Genomic DNA, 21,321 nt, shown 5'->3' on the forward strand with positions numbered 1-21,321 from the left:
CGAAGTGAATATTTGGGAAAAATGGATGATCAGCATTAGGAAGAATATCACTGTTTTAAGATTGCTCAGGATTGCTTTTACGTGTATTTGGTGGGGGAGTCAGTGAACTGAGTACGCTAGTTAAACAGTGACAGATCTGTCCACGCCAGTACTGTACCCCATCCCACCAGTACTGTGTATCCCAATGTTGTATGGTAACAAACCTTTCCCTATCAGCATTGTACCCCAATATAAATTTTGTTTTATGGCATTATAGTGATATACATTTTGCTCTCAAGATTGATGTTGTATATTGGTACTTTGATGGAGCAAAAATGTTGTTTTATGTAAACATAACACCTGCCCTATCTGTTGGCACACTGCAATGGTATCACAATTCCTTTCCATACATGTGTTCTTTTCCACCATGTATCTTGCCATATCGGTCTGTCATTTGTCGTGTAGGACTATTGCACACTTAGATCTTTAAAAACCTGCAGGAGACTTGAGTTTGATGCCCATTTCTGTTAGTTTGGAATGACAGTTTGTCATTCCCTAACCTGTCATTCCCGCCTCCCTAACCTGTTCTTCCTTCCACCTCAAGCCACACCCCCATTTCCTACCTACTAACCTCATCCCGCCCCCTTGACCTGTCCGTCCTCCCTGGACTGACCTATCTCCGGCCTACCTCCTCACCTTTACTGGCTCCATCCCTGCCTCTTTGACCTGTCTGTTTCCTCTCCACCTATCTTCTCCTCTATCCATCTTCTATCCGCCTCCCCCTCTCTCCCTATTTATTTCAGAACCCCCTTCCCCTCCCCCATTTCTGATGAAGGGTCTAGGCCCGAAACGTCAGCCTTCCTGCTCATATGATGCTGCTTGGCCTGCTGTGTTCATCCAGCTCTACACCTTGTTATCTCAGATTTTCCAGCATCTGCAGTTCCTACTATCTCTAAACATTTGGTAGTTTAGTTTTTCCTGTTTCAGTGAATAAAATGTGGCCTGGACATATTGTATTTTGGAATGTTTGCATTTTGACTCTGGTGGAAATCTCCCCAAAACTCCGCAATTGATGTAAAGTATTTCAGAGCTGCAAAGGGGTAGAAACATAGGGTACATTGGCTGCTTTATGACCGATGTGATATTTTGTCTATCGTGGGATTGGCTGAGGTTCAGACGATTCTTCTATCAATTTAACCCCTCAGCAGTCAGTCCTGACAGTGAAAGGGGAAGTCGTTATGATCATCTCCAGTGCCTGCCTGATTCGAAATGGGAAGCTTTGCTTTCTTTTCTTGGTTTATCCAGGTCGTGTGTTCCAGTTCAGAAGTTTTTTAGTGAAGTGTAGACTTAATATTTATATGTATCTAATTACAGGCGGACTTCTTGAAAGGATTGCCGGTCTATAATGAAAGCAACTTCAGCCGATTTCATGCAGATTCAGTTTGTAAAGCTTCGGTAAGTGCATTTCAAAGACTGAGATTCATCAGTAATGTGTCTTCTTCGTTGTAAGCGAAAACCTGACCCCTTCCCCTCAGCTGTGATGACAAATGGAGCAGGACTTTCAAATCTGGGCAGAGGAAGGATAGGATGGGATGGGAAATGAGGGATGAATCCCTTCTCCTAACCTAGGGCTGGAGAGAGTAATTATTGCTCACCTCATCCTGGAGTTGGGTATTGATAAAATTAATGTTTAAATTTGGCGACAATTTGATCAAACAACTTTTCTGATTTCACATGTCTGCGACCAGTTAAAACCCTTGTTGATTTTTCGTTATTTTTATTTTTATCAAATTTGTTTTGAATCTGTGAACTAGTAACTGTGAACTAAAATAAATTTTGAACTGTAGTAACAGCTTGTGTTAAAATGTAAACAGACCAAAAGAGCTTTTGTTTACTCATGAGACTAGACCTGGAAGTTAATTGCGCATTGGTTTCTGATCAAAAATTTATGCAGATGCTTCGTCACTGGGGAAGAGCATTATGTTTAAACAGATAGCAGAAATTGGCTATTAATGAGGTCAGTACCTGAGAATTGGTTCCAGCAAGTCTGGAAAATAATATTATGGTGAAGCAGGTGGCAGGTTTTGAATGGTAACTGGGACCTCACGTAGGAGACAGTCAATCTGTCAGGGAGTGGTCGGAGTTTGAATTGAGTTTTGGATTATGTTTCTGTGAGAAGGAATCAGGCTGTTGATGCTATAGCATGAAGATTTGAAAGCTCCCTGCCTAACTTCCTTATCAGTTCTTGGAAACACAGAGAAGAGAGAACTAAGTTGTGTAAGTATTATTGCTTTTATCTGAGTGAACAGAAAAGGTGGCACAAATTGATATCTTCAGAAAATCAACCGCAAACCCATCATCTGTGCCTGTAGAACATCAAAACCACTTAAGCAGTCTGGCCAGTTGTGATATTTTCTTTTATTTATTCATTAACCATGTTTATTTGTCTGCCTTTTGTGTGAATGGGCTGTAAACACATGTTTTATTGGTTATAGCATAAACGAGTTAGATTGCATTGTTTAATTTTGCAGAAGTTATTGTGATGTGATTAATTGCTCTGTGTTTTGTTAAAGCTAAAAGCCAGTGTCTGGAATTGATTATTTGCAAACTCTGGGGTTGGTTATTCTAAAGTTGGATTAGGGACCATTGAGGTCAATTTTGAGGGTCTTCGAAGGTTTCATGTGACTGTATTGTGAATACAGCGGTAGACAGGTTGATTTGTTTTGACTGTCTGTCTCCATGTTGTAACAAACCATCCACGGAGAGGACAGCGACTGTGCATTGCAGGCTAGAATCAGTTTCCTAATGCTCTATATCCGAGGCCAGTAACGGTGCTGTGCTGATGTTTTTGATTCCATTTACCTTTTTCCTCAAGTCCATTTGGATTGCACCCTATGATTAGGCGAAGAGTGGGTGAGTTTGACAGGGCTTACTCAATGACCCCTATAACCAGAAAATATCTTAAATCGTTCACAGTAGTGACAGATACTCCATCCTTGACTCTGAAAACTCGAGTGGCTATTGTTCGGTGTGTCTACTTCACTGTGCCCCTCCCTCCAAGCATACATGTGTCTGGACACACAACCCACAATCAGCAAAAACTTGGTTAAAGAGATGAGTTTTAATGAGCATAATTATCTTTAAAGGAAGAGAGAGATGGAAATGCTTAGAGAGGGAATTCCACAGTTGAATACATGACCACCAATGGTGGGAAAGAATTTGAACAGTGCAGAGAGCCGAGGGTGGGGGCTAATTACGGAGATAGGGAGGGGTGAAGCCAGTAAGGAATTTGAACATGGGAATTTTAAGTTGAAAGCTTTGGAGAATAGTCAGTGAAACTGGGAACAATGTGTGAGTGAATATGGTGTAAGTCAGAATCTGGGTGGTAATGGAGAGCTGAAAACTCTCTTGGAGTGCATTGGAATAGACAAGCCTGAAGCACCAAAACTCTGGTTCACAGCTTTAACACCTCATGAACTGAAATAGGCTGGAGATGGATGGGAGTTAGAGTAGCTGATGTCAATTCAATGGATGTGGGTCTGGTCAACAATAGCCTACCTATAAGTATAATTTAGTAGCATAACCCTTGAGAGTGGATGTATCAGTCGGAATTTATTAAGTAATGACAAAGTCCAGTGTTGTTGAGGCCACAATTGGATCGCTCATGATTTTATCAAATGACAGGTTCAGTGCTGGAATGACTGTCTCCAGCTCCTAATTTGCATGTGTACAATGGCTTCATGTACTTAAGGGTATATAATAAAGGTACATGCATTACACCAAACAACTGGTGTAGCCTTAGTGACAAGAATGTTTACAATGGATAATCGCAACTGATGGCCAAGGAAAGTAATTTACCTCCAGAGCTTTAAAATCTCTTGTGTTTCTAGTGAATTTTTAATGTACAAAATTTCTTTTTGTTTCCAGAATAGACGACCATCTGTGTACCTCCCAACGCGCGAATACCCATCGGAACAGAGTAAGTGCTTGAAGTTATGTAAGTATTATTGCCTTTATCTGAATGAACTGAAAAGGTGGCACTAATTGACGTCTTCAGAAAATCAACCACAAACCCAAAATTTGTGCCTGTAGAACATGAAAACCACTTAAGCAGTCTGGCCGTTTTTGTAAAGCTGCTGTTTCACACTCCTACTGTGCAGTAACAACATGAATGTTGTCAGTAAAACTGCATTCAGCCTATCTCTCTCATAAGTAATATGGTATATGAATTTCAGTATTCTGCAAGGTAAATAAAATGCATGTCTCAAAGACTGGTGGATTATATTATACAGCATGTGCCTCAACTATTCATAACAAATAAGGAACTGACTGTAACAAACCAACCTGGAGTTGCAGCGGGATGTCCAACAATAGATGTGACTCTGCAATGGGACAACATTTCCTGGATTTGCTTTTTCAGTAAAGAGTAGCTCCCAAGAATGGCAGAGCACCAAATGAATAGATTTGATTTGTATCTGATTCTCCTAGCTGGTGATAGCACATTCTGTGTGGTCTCTCCTGGGGTCAGAGCTGTAACCACCTCTTGATGAGAGTGAATCTCCTGTCCTTTGTGACACTCTGCCTCAATGTTAACCTCGCGTGAGCATGGATTGTATATTTGTACTTATACCAGGCACTATATGGTGTCTTCATTGTCACTGATTCACCCCTAGGTTTGTACTAAACCTGGTCTGTGGCCCTTGGCTCAAACTCATTTTGCGCAAGAGCCTCGCAGCCAGTAATCTTCACCCCAACACTCAGCTGGATCTGAACTTGGATTCAGTGCTGCATCTACCCCACAGAAACTGCTTGTTTTATTTGGCACAGTTATCACCCCAAGTTTATTCCATTAAACTATTTACAGATGACCACTAAATCTCTTCATTTTTTGTTTTACACAGTCATTGTAACAGAAAAGACCAACATATTGCTTCGATATCTCCATCAGCAATGGGACAAAAAGGTGAGCTGGCTGACTGTGTTGTTGGATAAAAGGCTTGTGTTGAATGATAGGTTGGGGGTGGGGGTGTGGGATATTCAAGGCAGCCATTGATGTATGAATGGATGTCCAATAAGGCTGGTAGGAAATTTGCTGCATTATTGGTTGTCATATGAGGGCCTGAGGCATTGGGAGAAAAAAATGCTTCCAGTGTGGTGGAGTTCCTTCTAAGAAAGTGTTGGGATTTCTGTTAAACCACAGAAAGGGGAACTTCCTCTGAATTGGGGCAAGTAGATGAGTGGGCATTTATTCGGAGTTGTGGGGAAAACCAGAATTTAGTTGAAGATCTCACAAATTATTTACCTTCCTCCATGAAGCTACATCAAGAGTATAGGGATTTGGATTTCAACAGTTCCATAAATTATAAAACTGCCCTTATTGGCAACCTCACAAATAAGACCCAAGCCGTTTCTTCACTGTGCAGACTTCAAATAGGTTGTATCAAAGCCATCCCGAAAAGTGTCCAGTCTTCCTCAGGTTATCCTGGAAGGGTAAAGTATCTCAAAAGTTTGAGCAACAGGTGAAGCTGCTGTTTCACACTCCTACTATGCAGTAGCAACATGAGTGATATTCACCACTAACAGAATATTAGCCTATCTCTCTCATAAGTAATATGGGATATGAATTTCAGTATTCTGCAAGGTAAATAAACTGCATGTCTCAAAGACTGGTGGATTATATTATACAGCATGTGCCTCAACTATTCATAACAAATAAGGAACTGACTGTAACAAACCAACCCGGAGTTGCAGCGGGATGTCCAACAATAGATGTGATTCTGCAATGGGACAACATTTCCTGGATAATGCTAAACGTCCAAGAAATTATCCTGATGACCAGTTTAGGATTGTCAGTTGAGCTGTAGTGTGGCTTGTGTGTACTAGGAACTACTTTTTAAAAAATTTTCAGACAAAAATAACGTACATGCACTGTGCCTATTTCAATTCAACAAAATAGGTGAGAGGCATTTGCTGGCTTATTTCTCAAGGCAATACCCTGATCAAACAGTCAACCTGTCTAGTTTAAAATTTAAACATAACCTGACATTTAACTGTCAATCAACATTAATGGGTGCATTCTCCATGGCAGCACCTCCATCAATCTGAGTCCACGTGCCATCCAATCAGCCCCCTCTTCTCATTCAAGATAAATGTTAGTATGCCCATTAAATTGGTATTCATGTGTATTGTCCTGATGAGTACACAATGAAAACCTTTGACAAAATGTCTTTTTCTGGAAATACTCACATTCTGTGCTCTCAAATGACTATTAATGTACAGAGAGAATTGCCTTGCTCTTGTGACTGGGAGGGAGTGCATCTGATCATCTCTGGTTAATCTGCTGGGCAGCCCTGCCCATTGACACTAATGAACTGAGCACAGTATTGAACCTTGGAGGTGTTATCTTTCCTCCTTCCTTCCTTGTAGAATGCAGCGAAGAAAAGGGACCAAGAGCAAGTGGACGTTGAAGGCGAGAGTTCGGCCCCACCATGCAAAATTGCTCGCACAGACAGTCAGGACATGATTGAAGACACTTAATCCTCTGTCCACAAGATGCAAGTGCTTCCCTTCTCATCATGCAATGTCTTACAGTCTCTCCACCATGCAGCCCTTCATTTGTATATCATAGGAGCACCTTTATTTATTTGTGTGTAATTTATGGTCTGGGTGAGGGAGGGGGTGAGGGAGGGAGGTGGGGCAAGTGAACCATGCAAAAGCACTCTGCAGTGTCCAGTCACGATCAGCAATTGATCAGTCTGCTCGAGGGTTTCACAGAGGTTTCCGAGGCAGAGGCTGAGTTAGATTAGCTCGGAGTCTGGTTAAAAAGTGTGTAATAGCCTAGGAGTCAGAGCCTTGCAGTGTGGAATGACGTGGTCCTGAAGTGCAACTGGAACACAACTGTACCGTCCACAGTATTTGCGCTTGGATCTTCCTGATTATTGATACATAGCTATCACTGTCATTAACCTTATACTCTTGACCGATTTGCAGTTCTGTTTATTGTGAAGCATAGTGCAGTGTTCAGAAACTGACAGGTACGCTTGTGTCAAAGTTTATAATTTGAGCAAGCTGTTTAATTAGGTCTTGCCCTCACCCAAAAGCAAAACCCAATCCTTTGCGTAGCTGTGTTTGGTTATTAAGATTCCACTCCCTCATTTCCCACCTCCCACACTCGTTCCTGGTATGAGAGATGGGCAAAGATTGAGCTGAAAAATCCCAGATTAGCTTTGGCTCAGGACATGGCAAGATTCGTATGACAATCTCTGAACGCCTTGGTGGAAAGAGCCTGACAGCAGGTTGGAAGTGGGTCATTCGTACCAGAGCTCCTGAAACTGTTGGCATTTGAACTATGTGCTGACCCCGTGTGCCATTTGGTTTTGCAATCAGTTTTTATTTTAAGGGAAGCCATATTGTATGGGTTTGTTTTTTTTTTAAATAAATGTTTTTGAAGTTCAAAGAGTTAACATTGCAAGTGCTGGAAAATTGATTCAAATTCTCAAGGTGTGAAGAAACTTGGTGCAAGAAAACCTCAGTTCAGGTAACATTTCAATCCTGAAATCATGATATTGCTGTTCTCTGCCCTTGTATAACGTTAATTTGTCCACTGGTTTATTGCAGGCACTGAATTTCTTATACTGGGTGTGACATGACAGTGTAGCTTACGACTGCATTAAGTTATTCCAGTGTTAACCTCATGCTGAAACTGCTCTGTTGGATGAACTTTTTCTAAGAAAGTTTTGGTTATGCTTGCATATTTGCAGAGAAAAATTGATCTCCTTTGCACTACATCACCATGGAAACTTGACTTCGAAGAGCAGTGTCTACTTAATTGAGTTGCCTTTTGCAGAAGAAATGTATTCCACTGCTCTTTTAAGATGAAACCTTAGTGTGATCGATGTGACTGGAATGGGTCTGGACACGTACAGCGAAGAGGAGAGAGGAAATTGGGTTTTGCAGTTGGTTTGATTAGCATTGCAACAGTGTCTCCTGGTGCATTATGCCTGTGTCATGTACTTGTTGCTGATAGTTCCTTGTTGACAGGTAATAATTTGGATAGATGAGCAATTGGCTTCAGTTCCAGTAGCATTAGACCTTTAAACTCATACAGCATCGAACTTTACTAAGGTGGTGCTTTGCCAGGGCCTCTGGGATCTTTATTTTGTGGGTGTGCGTCCCTGCTTCCACCTGAATCTTGATTCATCTTTGGTGTTGAATCCTCTATTACCATTACTAGCGAATTGAAATGTGATCGGGGGACCTATAACTGTTCCTCTTGCTGGTAATGCCATATCTATGGGCTGTGATAACTGTTAAGAAGTAGTACTTGTTTCTTTTTTAATGAAAAATAATGGAATTCGAGTGAATGATTACCAGGGAACGCGTACAGTGATATGTTGCTTAGAGGGAAATTGTTTGGTAGTTCATTTCTTCCATTATTCCTGCTCCTGTGATGGCCTCTAGTGTTTCTCCATATTTTGGCTTCCAAAGGAGTCATGATATAATTTTGTTTTGGGATGGTGGTGTTATTTTTAATGATAAATATATTGAGAGCTACGCTGCTCCGTGTGTGAGCTGGATCTTCAGTATGAGTAGAGGCTGCACTTTGCAGTGCTCTAGGTTAGCATTCCTTTGAAGCTTGGCCTTGCTGAGAGCCCTATCTGGTGCTATGACCTTGGGTCTTGAAGGATTATAGAGTTTGTTTCCTTATGCACAGAGCCTTGATTTGGGGAGTGGAGAACGTAATAGTGCTATGGTTCATTAGCAGATAAAGTTATGCTGAACTCTTGCGGCTAAAAAATCATGCAGTCTTCATTGAAAAACTGCAACTGTTTAAACATTTCAGACATGACTACCCTTTCCCAATAGACGCACTGGACCCTGACCTACTGTAACACTGCTTCCCCCCACTGCTGTCCCAAAAGTTCCCTTGCTTCTTTCCCTTTCATGGCTTTAAACAATGAAATATTGGTAAAGATGGAAAGTGCGCAGACTGGAACCTGATGGAATCTGCGAGTAGTCTTCCTCCCATCAAACTGTGGAGGGAAAGGCCAGCATTGTGTGACCCCTCACACGGATCTGATCTCAGCTGTGGGCTGGAGTTTTTCATTCAAATTTGTACAATTAGTAACTTAATGAATTTATCTCCTGCAGTAACATTTCTGTACGTTACAAAAATTACTGTATTTTAGAAGTATGTAATTCATTTCAAGAGAAGGGTGCAATAGAAATGCAAATCTTTTCAAAGCAAATCAGTTAAAAGACTAGCTGCTGCTACAGTCACTCTGGACGTGTTTCTTTTGTCACTAATAGATTATTTCTGCACCTACCGGTGAGCTGACATTGTCTGCTTTTCCTTTAAAGCATTTGACTGGCTTCTAAATCCGCAGTACCCAAAAAGCACTTAATTCAACACCTAAATTAGCAGCCCACCAGAGAGGTATGTGGGTTGGAGTGGGTAGTAGGTAATAATGTGGTTCCGTCATACAGGATTGAGAGGAGGTGGTGCTGTTCCTTGTCTAGTTAGCTGTCATTGACTTTCAGGGTCAAAATAACGAGTACAGTAGAAGCTCCCCCCGCACCGCTCACCCCTCACCGGATTGAGTCAAATGTTGAAGTATTCTGTCCTGCTTTCCTGTCATGGGAAAGGCTCAGAAGTTCACCACATTTCTGAATTCCTGCTTTTGAATCTTCCTTGAATCCCAGGCCATTGGAAGCAGTAATCTGCCAAAGCTCATTACAGAATCCTGTAAAGGTGAGGCTTGCATGTGAGTGCAGCGTTAGGCGTTCATATTGTCAGCTTTGCCAGAAATGAGTTCTGCCCCAGTACATCATTGGAACAGTGTCTCACTGGATGGAGTTAAGAAAAGCAATAGGCTTGGCCTATTGAGCAGGGAGGTGGGGGACCCAGTTAAGTGCCTGGCCCTTACTGAAGTGCAGCATGTCCTGCTGGATGATGTATGTGCCCTGCAATGTGTAGAGGTCAAGTGTGGCTCACTGCATCTCTCCCATTCCAGCCTCCTGTTTCCACTAGCTACAGTGTTAGTGAATCACTCTCTCCCATTGGACCATGCCCCTTTTATCTGAACGTTCCCAATATTTCAGCCAAACTGCTTGTGGTAGCCCTGGACTGCAAAATTTTCATGAATCTTGGAGTGCCGTTTGTGTTCTAACCACCTTCAGCTCCACCCTCCCACCTCTTTTTCTGCTTTCTCCCTCCTTCCTACAACACCCACCCCTCCCATTTCTCTTAACCTGGCATGAGTTAGGTTTCTACCAGACCCTGCGTGTAGCTGTTTACTACCAGCGGTTAGAGCTCTTCCATGCCGACACTGCGCCGCACCCCCCACCCCTTCAAACTGGCATTGACCGGTGGAGGTTTTCCCCCTTGGACCTTGAAGAAATGTTTGAACTCCCAAAGTTTGAATCGAGGCACTAGAATCATGAGCTTTGGTCATCCATTGTTTTGATTGTTTTTAAAATAATCTTAAGCACTGTCATCCCAACTCCCTGCAAGTACAAATGACACTACGGTGAGTAAAGGCTCTCGGTTTATAAGTATGTTCTGCAGTGGAGTCCCCTGAAGGCTGTGAAGATGGTTTGCATTCACAGCTCCAGCCCTTGTTAAATAGTATTGTCAATCACGGTCTCTCTTCCCTCGACCACCTTTAACCTTGCTCTGCATGAACTCAATGAGCTGCTACCAATCAATAGCTGGCTTTTACTGAATTTTTAAGAAATAAATAAAGTGTCACGGAAAACTTGTAATAAAGGTGTTTATAAATGTGAAGAATGTATATTTTCTTTTTTTTTGTAATACTGGGCCCAGATCAGTGTGATTACTGAGCTGATCAGATCAGAGCACATTTCAGTCTTGATAACAGACTGTGAATGAAAAAGGCACATTATTTCTGGGACTATTAAACTGCAAGACCTAAATTGGATGGAATATTGCTATTTTCCCTTTCCGTAACTGCTCCCTGTACCCCTATAGTGGGAAGCATTGACTCCTGCTCTGTGGATGAGTATGTCTGATTTTACACCCATCCTGCGTTGTCAAGGGCTGGGGAAAATTATGGTTTATCCTAATCCTGTTCTCACTGGGAATCCTATTCAGAACTTTGCTGTGCAACCTTAGAACAAGGTTATTTTCTAATTCATGTTACTGCAGCAGTCCACTCAAAACCAGGAATAATTCCAAGCAGAATGAAGTAACTGGTTTAGGATTGGCTGTGTGTGTTTGGGCGGGGGGCTGTGTTGAGACAGAGGGGAGAAGAGCCAGGCAGGATCATTTATATTAAGCTCCCAGCTGGCTGCTTGTATTTTGTGTATTGCCAGAGTAATCTCTAATTATCCATTGTCCTAGCAGGGTGTGGGGTGGTTTCTAATCCAGGGTCCCAGACTTGCAAATACTTCCCTGGATAAATCTTTTCCTTTCTGTTCTACAATTTCTGTTTTATTCTTTGTAATTATCCAGTTCCTGGTTAATTTTTTTTGCATTATACTGATCATTCCTTTCTTCCAGTGAATAACTGGCCTGGCCTCCTTTGGATATTGCAGTAGGTGATCTTTGGGAGGGTGTCTTATGGCGGGAGTGGCATGGAGGGGGCTGTTGCGAGTGACCCCAATATGACCTCATCTGACACATGCAGGACTTGCTGGATAATGAGCTGAAACTCCTTTCTTTATTCTCATCTTAACTCTTCTTGAAAACAGCACAGGACTAGCGATGCAAAACCAATTTTAACAGCTCCTTCCACTGCTTTTTGCTGTCAACTCCAACTAAGGCTGAGGATTTAGTCAGGAATGCTGTCCTTTGTGTGGCTAAGAAGCAAAAAGTGATATTTGGGGCAGGAAGTTTGGAGGTGGTGAGGAGGGTTGGTGTTGCCATAATAGGGTCTCTCATGTTCCCCTTTTGAAATAGAACAGCGAGTGAAATAAGATATGTGCTTGATGAGGTCACAGTAATTACCCTGATCTGGTGTACGTTGCTCTCTGAATTTGTACAAATTTTTTTGAGCTTTCTATTGTGGATTTAGCAAACAAAAGCTGATGTAACTTCTAGATGCAAATTAAAATATTTTGACAAATACCATCCCTGTTTATATTTGTTTTAATGTTAGGTTCATACGCTGTATCTTAAATCATTGTTATATCCTGGTGATCTCCCGCATTATGCTCCATCTGCTGGTGGCTATGCCTTAACATCTGGAATTGCCTCCCTAAACCTTTCTGCATGTTTCCTCCTTTTAAAGCACTCCTTTAAACCTGCCACTCTGAGCTGTTAACTGTCTCCTCTTGGAATTTCCTTGTGTCTTTCAGTTAATTTCTGCATTATTACACAATGTGATGTGCTTTGGAGTGTTTCGTTTTTTAAAAAAGCACTTTATGTACAAGATGTTGTTTCCATTATAGGCATCACCTTGGCTCCATGCTAGCAGCCTTGCCTGATTCTCTAGGTTGTGAGTTAATTCTGACTATGGAGCCCCAAATCGTGTGATGCAGACCAACAATGTTGACTTGGCTAACATTCTCCCCTCAACCAACAATATAAACAGTTCACTGCCCCTTTAGAAGCAAAATACTGGAAAAATGCAGGTCTGGTAGCATCTATGGCGAGAGAAAGAATTGACATTTGAGTTCCATGGCTTCGCTTCATAACTTCTCAATGTTTACTCAGCCATTAATGGTCCCCATTAGCAGTTATTCATTCTCCCAGGCTGACCTTCACCTCTCTCTCTGGGCGCTCTCTCCACCTATCATTTACTCCTCCCCCACCCCATCTTCAGCATGTATACCAACCTTTTCCCAGCCGCAATCCATTTTGAAGATGTATCTGGACCTGAAGGGTTAACTCTGCTTTCTGTCCACACACTCAGCCCAGACCTCTGCTGAGTTTCTCCAACACTTCATATTTTGGATTTCCAGCATTCGCAGTATTTATAATCTGGCTGTCCTTTTAATCTTAGTGTGTGGGTGTCTACAAACAGCTCTGCGCTCCGTAATATTTATCATAGTGAAGTACTCAAAGCATTCCCTATCTGTCCAGATCTATTTCCAAGCTTTCACAGTTTTGTACTTTTCTTATGTCTTTCCGTACTTTCCAAGCCAACATAAATGGGATGTGTCAATGCTGCTATGACCTATGTCGTAAAACGGAAACAAAACTCTGCTTTGTTACTCACTCTGAGCCCCATTCTCCCATCACTCATCTATGCACCTTGACTGACAACAGCTTGCTGGCGCCTGCTAATTCCTTGATTTTGAATATTTCTGGTCCTTGATATTAAAACCCAACCATGGCCTTTGCCCCTATCTCTGTAACCTTTACACACTCTGAGATGCCCACAGTGCTTCATCTGGTTTCTTGTGCATCCCTCTGCCATTTGTGCCAAGCCTTCAGCTGCCAGGGCCCCGAGCTCTGGGAATTCCTCTGCTGTTAACCCTCTCTGCTTCTCTGTCCTTTGTTTTTTGAAAGGCACTCTTTCAAACCTTCCTGTCTGTCTAAGGGTCGAGGCCCAAAACGTCAGCCTCTCTGCTCCTATGATGCTGCTTGGCCTGCTGTGTTCATCCAGCCCTGCACCTTGTTGTCTGTCTAAGCTTTGTCATGTGTGAAGTGCTTTGGGACACTAATGTTTCTGTGCAAATGCATGTTGTAAGGGCAGAAAGAACTTCCATTCACTTGTATTTACATTTTTATTGTTATTTTTATGCAGCATTACAAAAATATGACAAAATAAATAAAATAAATAAAACCTTTTTGCGTGAAAAGGAAACTAGTTAAAAAAACCTCTGTACATCAGTAAAATGGAAGATGCAGTGATGAGACTTAATTTGCTGGTTCTTTGATGATTCACTCTGATGATAAACCAGAATTGCGAGTTCCCAGTCCAGTTTTCTCCAATATGTTCCTGCTAACAATTCTACAGATTCTGGTTTTGAATAAAACCATTGATAGCAACGCCAGAACACTCAGCTTGGTGTCTGCCAACTGCTCCATTGATTTTTCAGGGCCATTGTCTTAGTTGTGTGTGGATTGCTTTAGATTACAAGATCAATGACTTAGAGAAGATAAGTTAATAATATCAGCAATAAATATAGCGATTCTCAAGAATAATTGTACGGAAATAAGCTATTTTGCCGAAATAGAAGTATTTCTGATGAGCCACTAAAACTTGTCTGTGGTAGATCTAAAGGGTCCTCTGGTCATTGTTTTCCCCTGTGTGCGGGCTGATATTTATCACAGTCAGCATCACCAAAAATAGGTTGTCTATTATTGTAAAATTGCCACAGTCCTAGTGGACCATAGGACTGGTGATGGTTTAACCTGAGGGTCACCATACCTCAGGCAAGGGGAAGAGATAACCTCAGATGATGTGGGAATTAAACCCATATTGTTGGCACCACTCTGCACTGCAAACTGGCCATCAGAGCCAACTGAGCTAACTAACCCCTTATCGATTATTTGTAGATCTGTTGAATGCTAGTTTTTTTTTTGTCATATATATCTTAACAGAGTACTGCTCCCAACAGAGTGTCTTCCCACTGTCCAAGGCCCCGTGCATAGCTTCCATGTGAAGCAGCCTTTAACTTGTAATTCTTTTAATCCATTTTACTACATTTGCTGCCCATGTTGGTGTAGACAGGTGCAAAAAAGATTTGTAAGGATGGCACCAGAACTGAGAAATTACAGCTATTGGGAAAAATTGAACAAGCTGAAGTTCTCTTCTTTAGAAAAAGCCAGACCAAGGGTGATCTTAGAAAGGTTTTCAACATGGTGGAGAGTACAGAAATGGGCCATTCAGCCAAACCAATTCGTACTAGTGTTTGTGGTTCAATTGAGTCTATCTTTCTTTCTAATCAACCTGTTCAGAGATGTTATTACATACCTCTGCATCAAGTGGCACTTGAAGTCAGATGTCCCAGTACAGGTGTAGGGACACTACCACTGTGCCACAAGAATGCCCTCTCCTCATATAAATCTATCATCATAACAGCCTGTTCCATTCTCACTCATAGACTTCTCTACCTTCCCTGTATCTGTATCAGTACTATTTGCTTCAAATTTCCCTTTTCAGATTCTCATTCTCTGGGTAAAGAAGTTTGTCCTGAACTTCCTGTTGGATTTTTTTGGTGACCATCTTATAAAGATGGCCTCTTCCTCACAGAAGGAAACATACTCTCGGTATCAAACATAATCATTTTGAAGACATTGATTAGGTCATCCTTCAAAGTTCTTAGTTCAAAAGAGAAGACTTCAATAATTTCCTGATGTGTAAGCCCACACAATTCTGCTAATATCCTTGTAGTCTTATCTGCACACTCTCTGGTGCATTGATATGCTTTTTATAATATGGTCACCAGAACGGCACACAGTATCTAAGTGTGATCTGACCACATTTGATGCAGATTTAGCAAAACTTCTTTATTTGTGGAAGAATAGAAGTGACAAGTAAACTAGAGCTTGTTTTTTGAGGTTCTCAAGTCACAAGCCTTGAAAATAGAGGAGAGCATGGGGGCAGGAGATCATTAGCTTAGCTGTGATGAAGGTCTAGTCGAATAGCTTGTTCTTTATTGCCTGTGCGTTACTAATTCAGGGAAGGCTTTGGAATTACAACCAGATCTCGATCCCATGAGAGGAAAAAAATGAAGATAAAACAAAATAAAGCTAAAACTAAACGAACATTGTTTGTGATTTGGAATTCCCTCTGGTCTGTTGGCTAACAAAACACTCCCTCTCTTGTTTTTACTCATTTTCTGACAGTGACAGTAATACAGTAAATTTTGTACTTTGCCATAATGCTCTGTGAACTTCAAATGATCCAAAACTCTGCTGCCCTTGGGTTAACTCTCACGAAGTCCTGTTGCCCATCACCTTTGTGATTCTGACCTACAATTACTCCCAGTCAAGCAACCTCTTGCTGTTAAAATGTTCATCCCTATTCTAATCAGCCTTGCCCCCTCCCCTTCACTGCCCTCCTGCACTGTAACCCTCTGATTTCTGCGTGCATCAATTTTTGGCTTTTGCACTCCTAATTATAATTGCTGTGCTGTTAGCAGCCATACCTTCAGCTGCCAGGATCCTAATCTCCTGGAACCTGTTAGCCTCTCCACCTTTCCTCTTCTAACTCACTCCTTAAAACCTAACCTTTGGTGACCTGTTTTAATATCTCCTTCGATGGCTCACTATCAAATTTTTGTTTTATAATCACTCTCATGACACATCTTAAGACTTTTCATTATATTAAAAGCTGCTACATAAGTATAATTTGTTATTGCTTCTGACATGAAATACCCTATTTTGGCTAGAAAAAAATCTAATATTTAACAAAAGAAAATGCACCATAAAATGTATCTAATAAAAGCAGATAGCACTGCACAAAGTAAACAGGAAACTTGGAAACCCACAACCATTTGAACAGATTACCTGTTGAACAAATTAGTTTATCTGTTCCCCATTTTAAAGCCTGATACCCATCAGATAAAAAGCTGTTTCCTTTTATTCTCCTTTTCCTGTCTTGGTTATTAGGCTCTGTCTATATTTTATATATATAGATATAATTTATGTATATATACACACTCACAAAAAATAAAATGGCTTAAGTTCAAATAGTGCAAACTTGTTGGCTCTTGCAGAGGAGGTTTAGTTGTCAAACTTAATTTTTAAGTAAAGGATGTGCGAACAAGAAGGAAAAGGAAGATTTTTCTGTGGACAGGAGCTTAAGTTGAAGATTGCTTTCATCATCTGAAGAGCTTCATTTGTTACTGGGCAACTCTGATCTCTGGCAGTGACTCACTGAGTCTAACTGTAGTTACATTTCATCAGTGCACTGCAGCTCAGCTTCCCCCTCCTTTCCCAGTCACAAAGCAAGATGACTGAGCGGTGACAAACCTCTCAAAGGGAATAAGCATGTCAAGCAGTAATGGTACTTGTCTGGGTCAGTACTGGCAGCATCAAGCATTTTCCAGTCTCAGCAAGTGGCCTGTTCCCAATGAGATTCTCCAGTCTCAGCTACGAAAGAGCAGCCAGGCTCCCGTTCCCAATTAGATGACCGGTTTGATGCCAAAATTGGGGGTAGTTTGGTGTGGGACCACAGCACAAATCAGGAATCGTTTTGGAGCAGTTTCATTTCACATAGAATGCAGCCTTATCAGAGACAACAGAGTTTCATCTCATCAACTTAAACTCAGTTCTTCCACCTACATCAAGGGCCCTGTCAGGGAAGCTGAGCTGCTGACTGAAATAAATAATGAGAGAAGCCTTCAAGAAGATTTAATTGCATCTTAACCAAACAAAGAGGCAGTTGAATTAGGCAACAATGTTGTCAAAGTGCATACATAGACACTTATTCCCTCTCACCACTCAGGTAGAAGGTTGTGAATTTGAATCCCACTCCAAAGACCTGAGCACATAATCCATGCTGACCCTACCAATACAGTATTGCAGGAGTGTGGCACTGTCAAAGGTGCTATCTTTTGAATGAGAATATTAAACTGAAGCCCGTCTGTTCTCCTGGGTGGATGTAAAAGATCCCATGGTACTATTTTGAAGACAAAATGGGGAGTTCTTCCTGAGGTCCTGGCTGATACTCAATCATCGACCAACATCACTAATATTACGCAGTCTTCACATTATGTGTTATGGGATCTTGCTGTGTGCAGATTCGCTACTGCGTTTCCTACATTACAACAGCAACCACACTGCAAGAAGTAATCTATTGGCTATGAAGCACTTTGAGTCATTGCAAGGTCATGATAGGTGCTACAGGAATTCAAGTCATCCTCGGAGAAATTTGAATTGTTTGAAATTTAACTAAATTCAGGTGATACCGTTCATATAATCAAATCAATCAGCCAATAAACTGAAGGCAAGCTGCATATTATTTTATGGAAATTTAAATAAGAGAATTTTTAAATTCTGATCTAAGTTACATATTTAATCAGGTCAATACTGAAACTATACATATATGTTGAAAGAGTTTCTTAGTGCACAGAATATATTACCTATTATAATGCTTATACACAATATACACATTTATACATAGAGAACCATAAGAAACCCGATTCACCATATATAGATCTAGGATGACAACAGCTCTCTGAGAATTGCCAGCAGTTCAAAAGACATTAGCTTCGAGAGCAAAACTACAATCCTTTGAACGTCAGCAGAACATCACGAGTGAATCAATGGCTACAACACGAGGGGTCAAATTTAGAATCGCTGGTTCTCTGGGCAGCACTTTGCATTGATGGAAGCAGGCATTGGGAAGTCAAGTTCACAGTCAGTTTGATCTCTGATAACCTCTGTCTTCAGAAGTGGTGTTTCTATCACATTGAAGTCCCCATCCGGGTGTGAGCTACTTGCTGCATCTTCCGTTCAATGTTCTGAGCCATTTTTGTATTGGGCTTTCCTACCCTATGACTCATTCGGTCATGAGGAGATAAGAGTCATAGCATGAAACAGACCCTTTGATCCGACTCATCCATGCCGACCAAGTTTCCCAAACTAGACTAGTCCCATTTGTCTGCATTTGGCCCATATCCCTCTAAACCGTTCCTATTCATGTACCTGTCCAATGTCTTTTAAATGTTGGAACTGTACCTGCATCTACCACTTCCTCTGGCAGTTCATTCCACATACAAACTACCCTCTGTGTGCGAAAAAGTTGCCTCTCAGGTCCATTTTAAACCTTTCTCATCTCACTTTAAAACTATACCTTCTGGTTTTGAACCACCGAACTGAAAAGACCTTTGCTTTCAACTTACCTATGCCCCTCATGATCTTATAAATCTCTATAAAGTCACCCCACAACCTCCTACATTCCACTGAAAAAAAGTCCAAGCTTATCCAGCTTCTTCCTATAATTCAAACCCTCCAGTCCTGGTAACCTCCTGGTAAATCTTTTCTGAACCCTCTCCAATTTAATAACATCCTTCTTATAGCAGGGCAACCAGAACGGTACACAGTACTCCAGAAGTGGCCTCATGAATGTCCTGCACAACTGCAACATGATGTCCCAATGCCTATACTCAAAAGTCTGAGTAATGAACACAATGCTAAACGCATTCTTCAAGTGACAGGTACAATGACTTGTTGGTGATTTGTTTGTACACTGGTTTTTCTGATTCTGGGTTCAGCCTTCAGTTAAGCTTTTGATTGGCTGGACGGATCATGGAGAAACATTCAGAAAAGAGGCCAGTCAGCCCATCGAGCCTGTGACATCTCTTTGGTAAAGTACTGCAGTTAATCCTACACTCCCCTTGCTTTTTCGCCACAATCTTGTCATTCTGTTTCCCTTCAAATATTTATGCAGTGTCCTGTTAAAAGTTACTATTGAATCAGCTTCCATTGCCCTTTCCATCACCAGTTCTGAATTGCAAAGCTTGTGATTAAAAAAAATTCCCTTCTTTTCCCTTTCTGGTTCTTTTGCCATTAGACCAATGTCTTCTGGTTTCTCCTACCAAGTGTCATTATAGAACACAGAAAACAGCCACTCAGAGGGTGGTGGGGGTGAAATAAAATTGGAAACAGCTTCTCATTTAGTTGATCAAAATCTCCCATGATTTTGAACACCTTGGATAAATGTCCTCTCAACTTTCTCTTGTCTAAGAACAATAATCTCAGCTTCTCCAGTCCCTCCACAGAACTTTTTTTAAAATTAATTAATGGGATAAGGGCATCACTGGCCAGGCAGCATTTATTGCCCATGCCTAATTGCCCAGAGGGCAGTCAAGAGTCAACCACATTGCTGTGGGTCTGGAGTCACATGTAGGCCAGGCCAGACCAGGTAAGGATGGCAGATTTCCTTCCCTAAAGGACAAAAACTAAACACCTTCATCCTGAAAATCATTCTGCTAAATCTCTGCACCCTTTCTAATTCTTTCCATCCTGGAAATGTACATAAGACTTCAACTGATTCCCAAGCAAAGTTTAGCATTACGTTGTTCCTTTTGCACTCTGACTGTACTTACAAAACTGACAACTTTGCATCTGCCTATTTTAACAGCCTGCTCAATTTATCCTGTTGCCCAAACCACTCCACTCCCCATATAGCAACATTCCCCTGTCTCTCACCATTTTAAAAACAAAATCTAATTATCTCTTTTCTTCACATTATGTTCCATATGTTACATTCTTGGCAACTCATTCAATCTTTCCATATGCATTCAAGGTTTCTTTGTGTAGTCCTCACAGCTAATATTACACCAGACTGTACATCATACATAGGTACATATGAATCAGGAGCAGGAGTAGGCCATTTGGCCCATCGAGCCTGCTGTGAGATTCAACAAGATCATGATTGATCTGATTACTCTACATTCCCCCTTACCTCCAATAACCTTTCACCCCTCTTGGTCATTAAGAGCTTACCTAGCTCTGCCTCAAATTTATCAAAGATTCTGTTTCCACTTCCTAGTGAGGAAGAATTCCAAAGGCTCACAACCACCTGTGAGTAAAAACAATCCCTGCAGCTCAGTCATAAACAAGTGACCCCTCACTGTGAAACTGTTACAGTTAGTCTCCTTTTTTTAGGTCATTGCTGGAAAATTGCATGCAGTCTTAGCCAGCCAACCTGGAAATGACCCGTTTCTCCTAATGCCTGTTTTCTTTCTGTTGGTCAATCCCGTGTGCCTGCCCCAATCCAAATTTGACACAAAAACCTCCTTTCGAACATCAAAATGCACACATCCACTGCTTTCCCACAACCTTGCGAGTCACACTCTTAAAAAAAATCCTTTGCAGATTTCCCTTTCAGAAATCCATATTGCCTCTGCCCGAACATATCACAATTTTCTAAGTGCCCTGTTAGCACGTCCTTATTTCTAGCATGTTCCCAGTTTCCTGCTGTGCACACACTCTACATAAACGACTGTTCTGTACATTTCATTGGTGAAAATGTTTAAAGTCTGTTTTTTTTGACTTCATTTATTTTGGGTGGATTCTCTTGGTTACTTTGTGAGAGGTTGCAGAATACAATGGCTCAACATTGACAAAGAGACAATCAAAAGCATCCCTTGTATTAAAAGTAAACAGCCAGGGAGAGGAAGATTAACAGGAAATTCATTGCTGTCCCCTGACAACTTTAAACCTAAAATCCTAGTGTCAGTGAAAGCAATGGTCTTCACCAGCCACTTTGTATAAAAAAAAACCTGAAGATGATGAGGATCCTATTTATCAAATACACACTTCCATCCCTGATTTTTTTTTAAATAGATGCACAGAGTTATGATGAGAGGAGCCAAACTTTCAAACTTTTGTAAACAGTTGTTTCCAACCCAGTTTTCACTTTGCTGTCAATGAACACTGTGCCAGTCCACATGCGTAGCTTCTAGCCTTTTGCCATG

At 41.3% G+C, this 21,321-nt stretch overlaps 1 protein-coding gene across 2 annotated transcripts in view; it reads left to right on the forward strand.

The window, feature by feature from the left end:
- The window catches only part of dda1 (DET1 and DDB1 associated 1), a 12,911-nt gene extending 841 nt beyond the window's left edge, over positions 1-12,070 (forward strand). For both annotated transcript variants that reach the window (XM_048614353.1, XM_048614354.1), the window contains exons 2-5: positions 1,354-1,434; positions 3,907-3,958; positions 4,881-4,942; positions 6,406-12,070. In XM_048614353.1, coding sequence (XP_048470310.1) covers positions 1,354-1,434; positions 3,907-3,958; positions 4,881-4,942; positions 6,406-6,516 — 306 coding nt within the window. In that variant the 3' untranslated portion in view covers positions 6,517-12,070. The remainder of the gene's footprint in view (positions 1-1,353; positions 1,435-3,906; positions 3,959-4,880; positions 4,943-6,405) is intronic.
- Positions 12,071-21,321: the final 9,251 nt, after the last annotated feature.

The sequence above is a fragment of the Rhincodon typus genome, chromosome 29 (assembly GCF_021869965.1).
Source record: "Rhincodon typus isolate 14 chromosome 29, sRhiTyp1.1, whole genome shotgun sequence".
Taxonomy (NCBI): Eukaryota; Metazoa; Chordata; class Chondrichthyes; order Orectolobiformes; family Rhincodontidae; genus Rhincodon; species Rhincodon typus.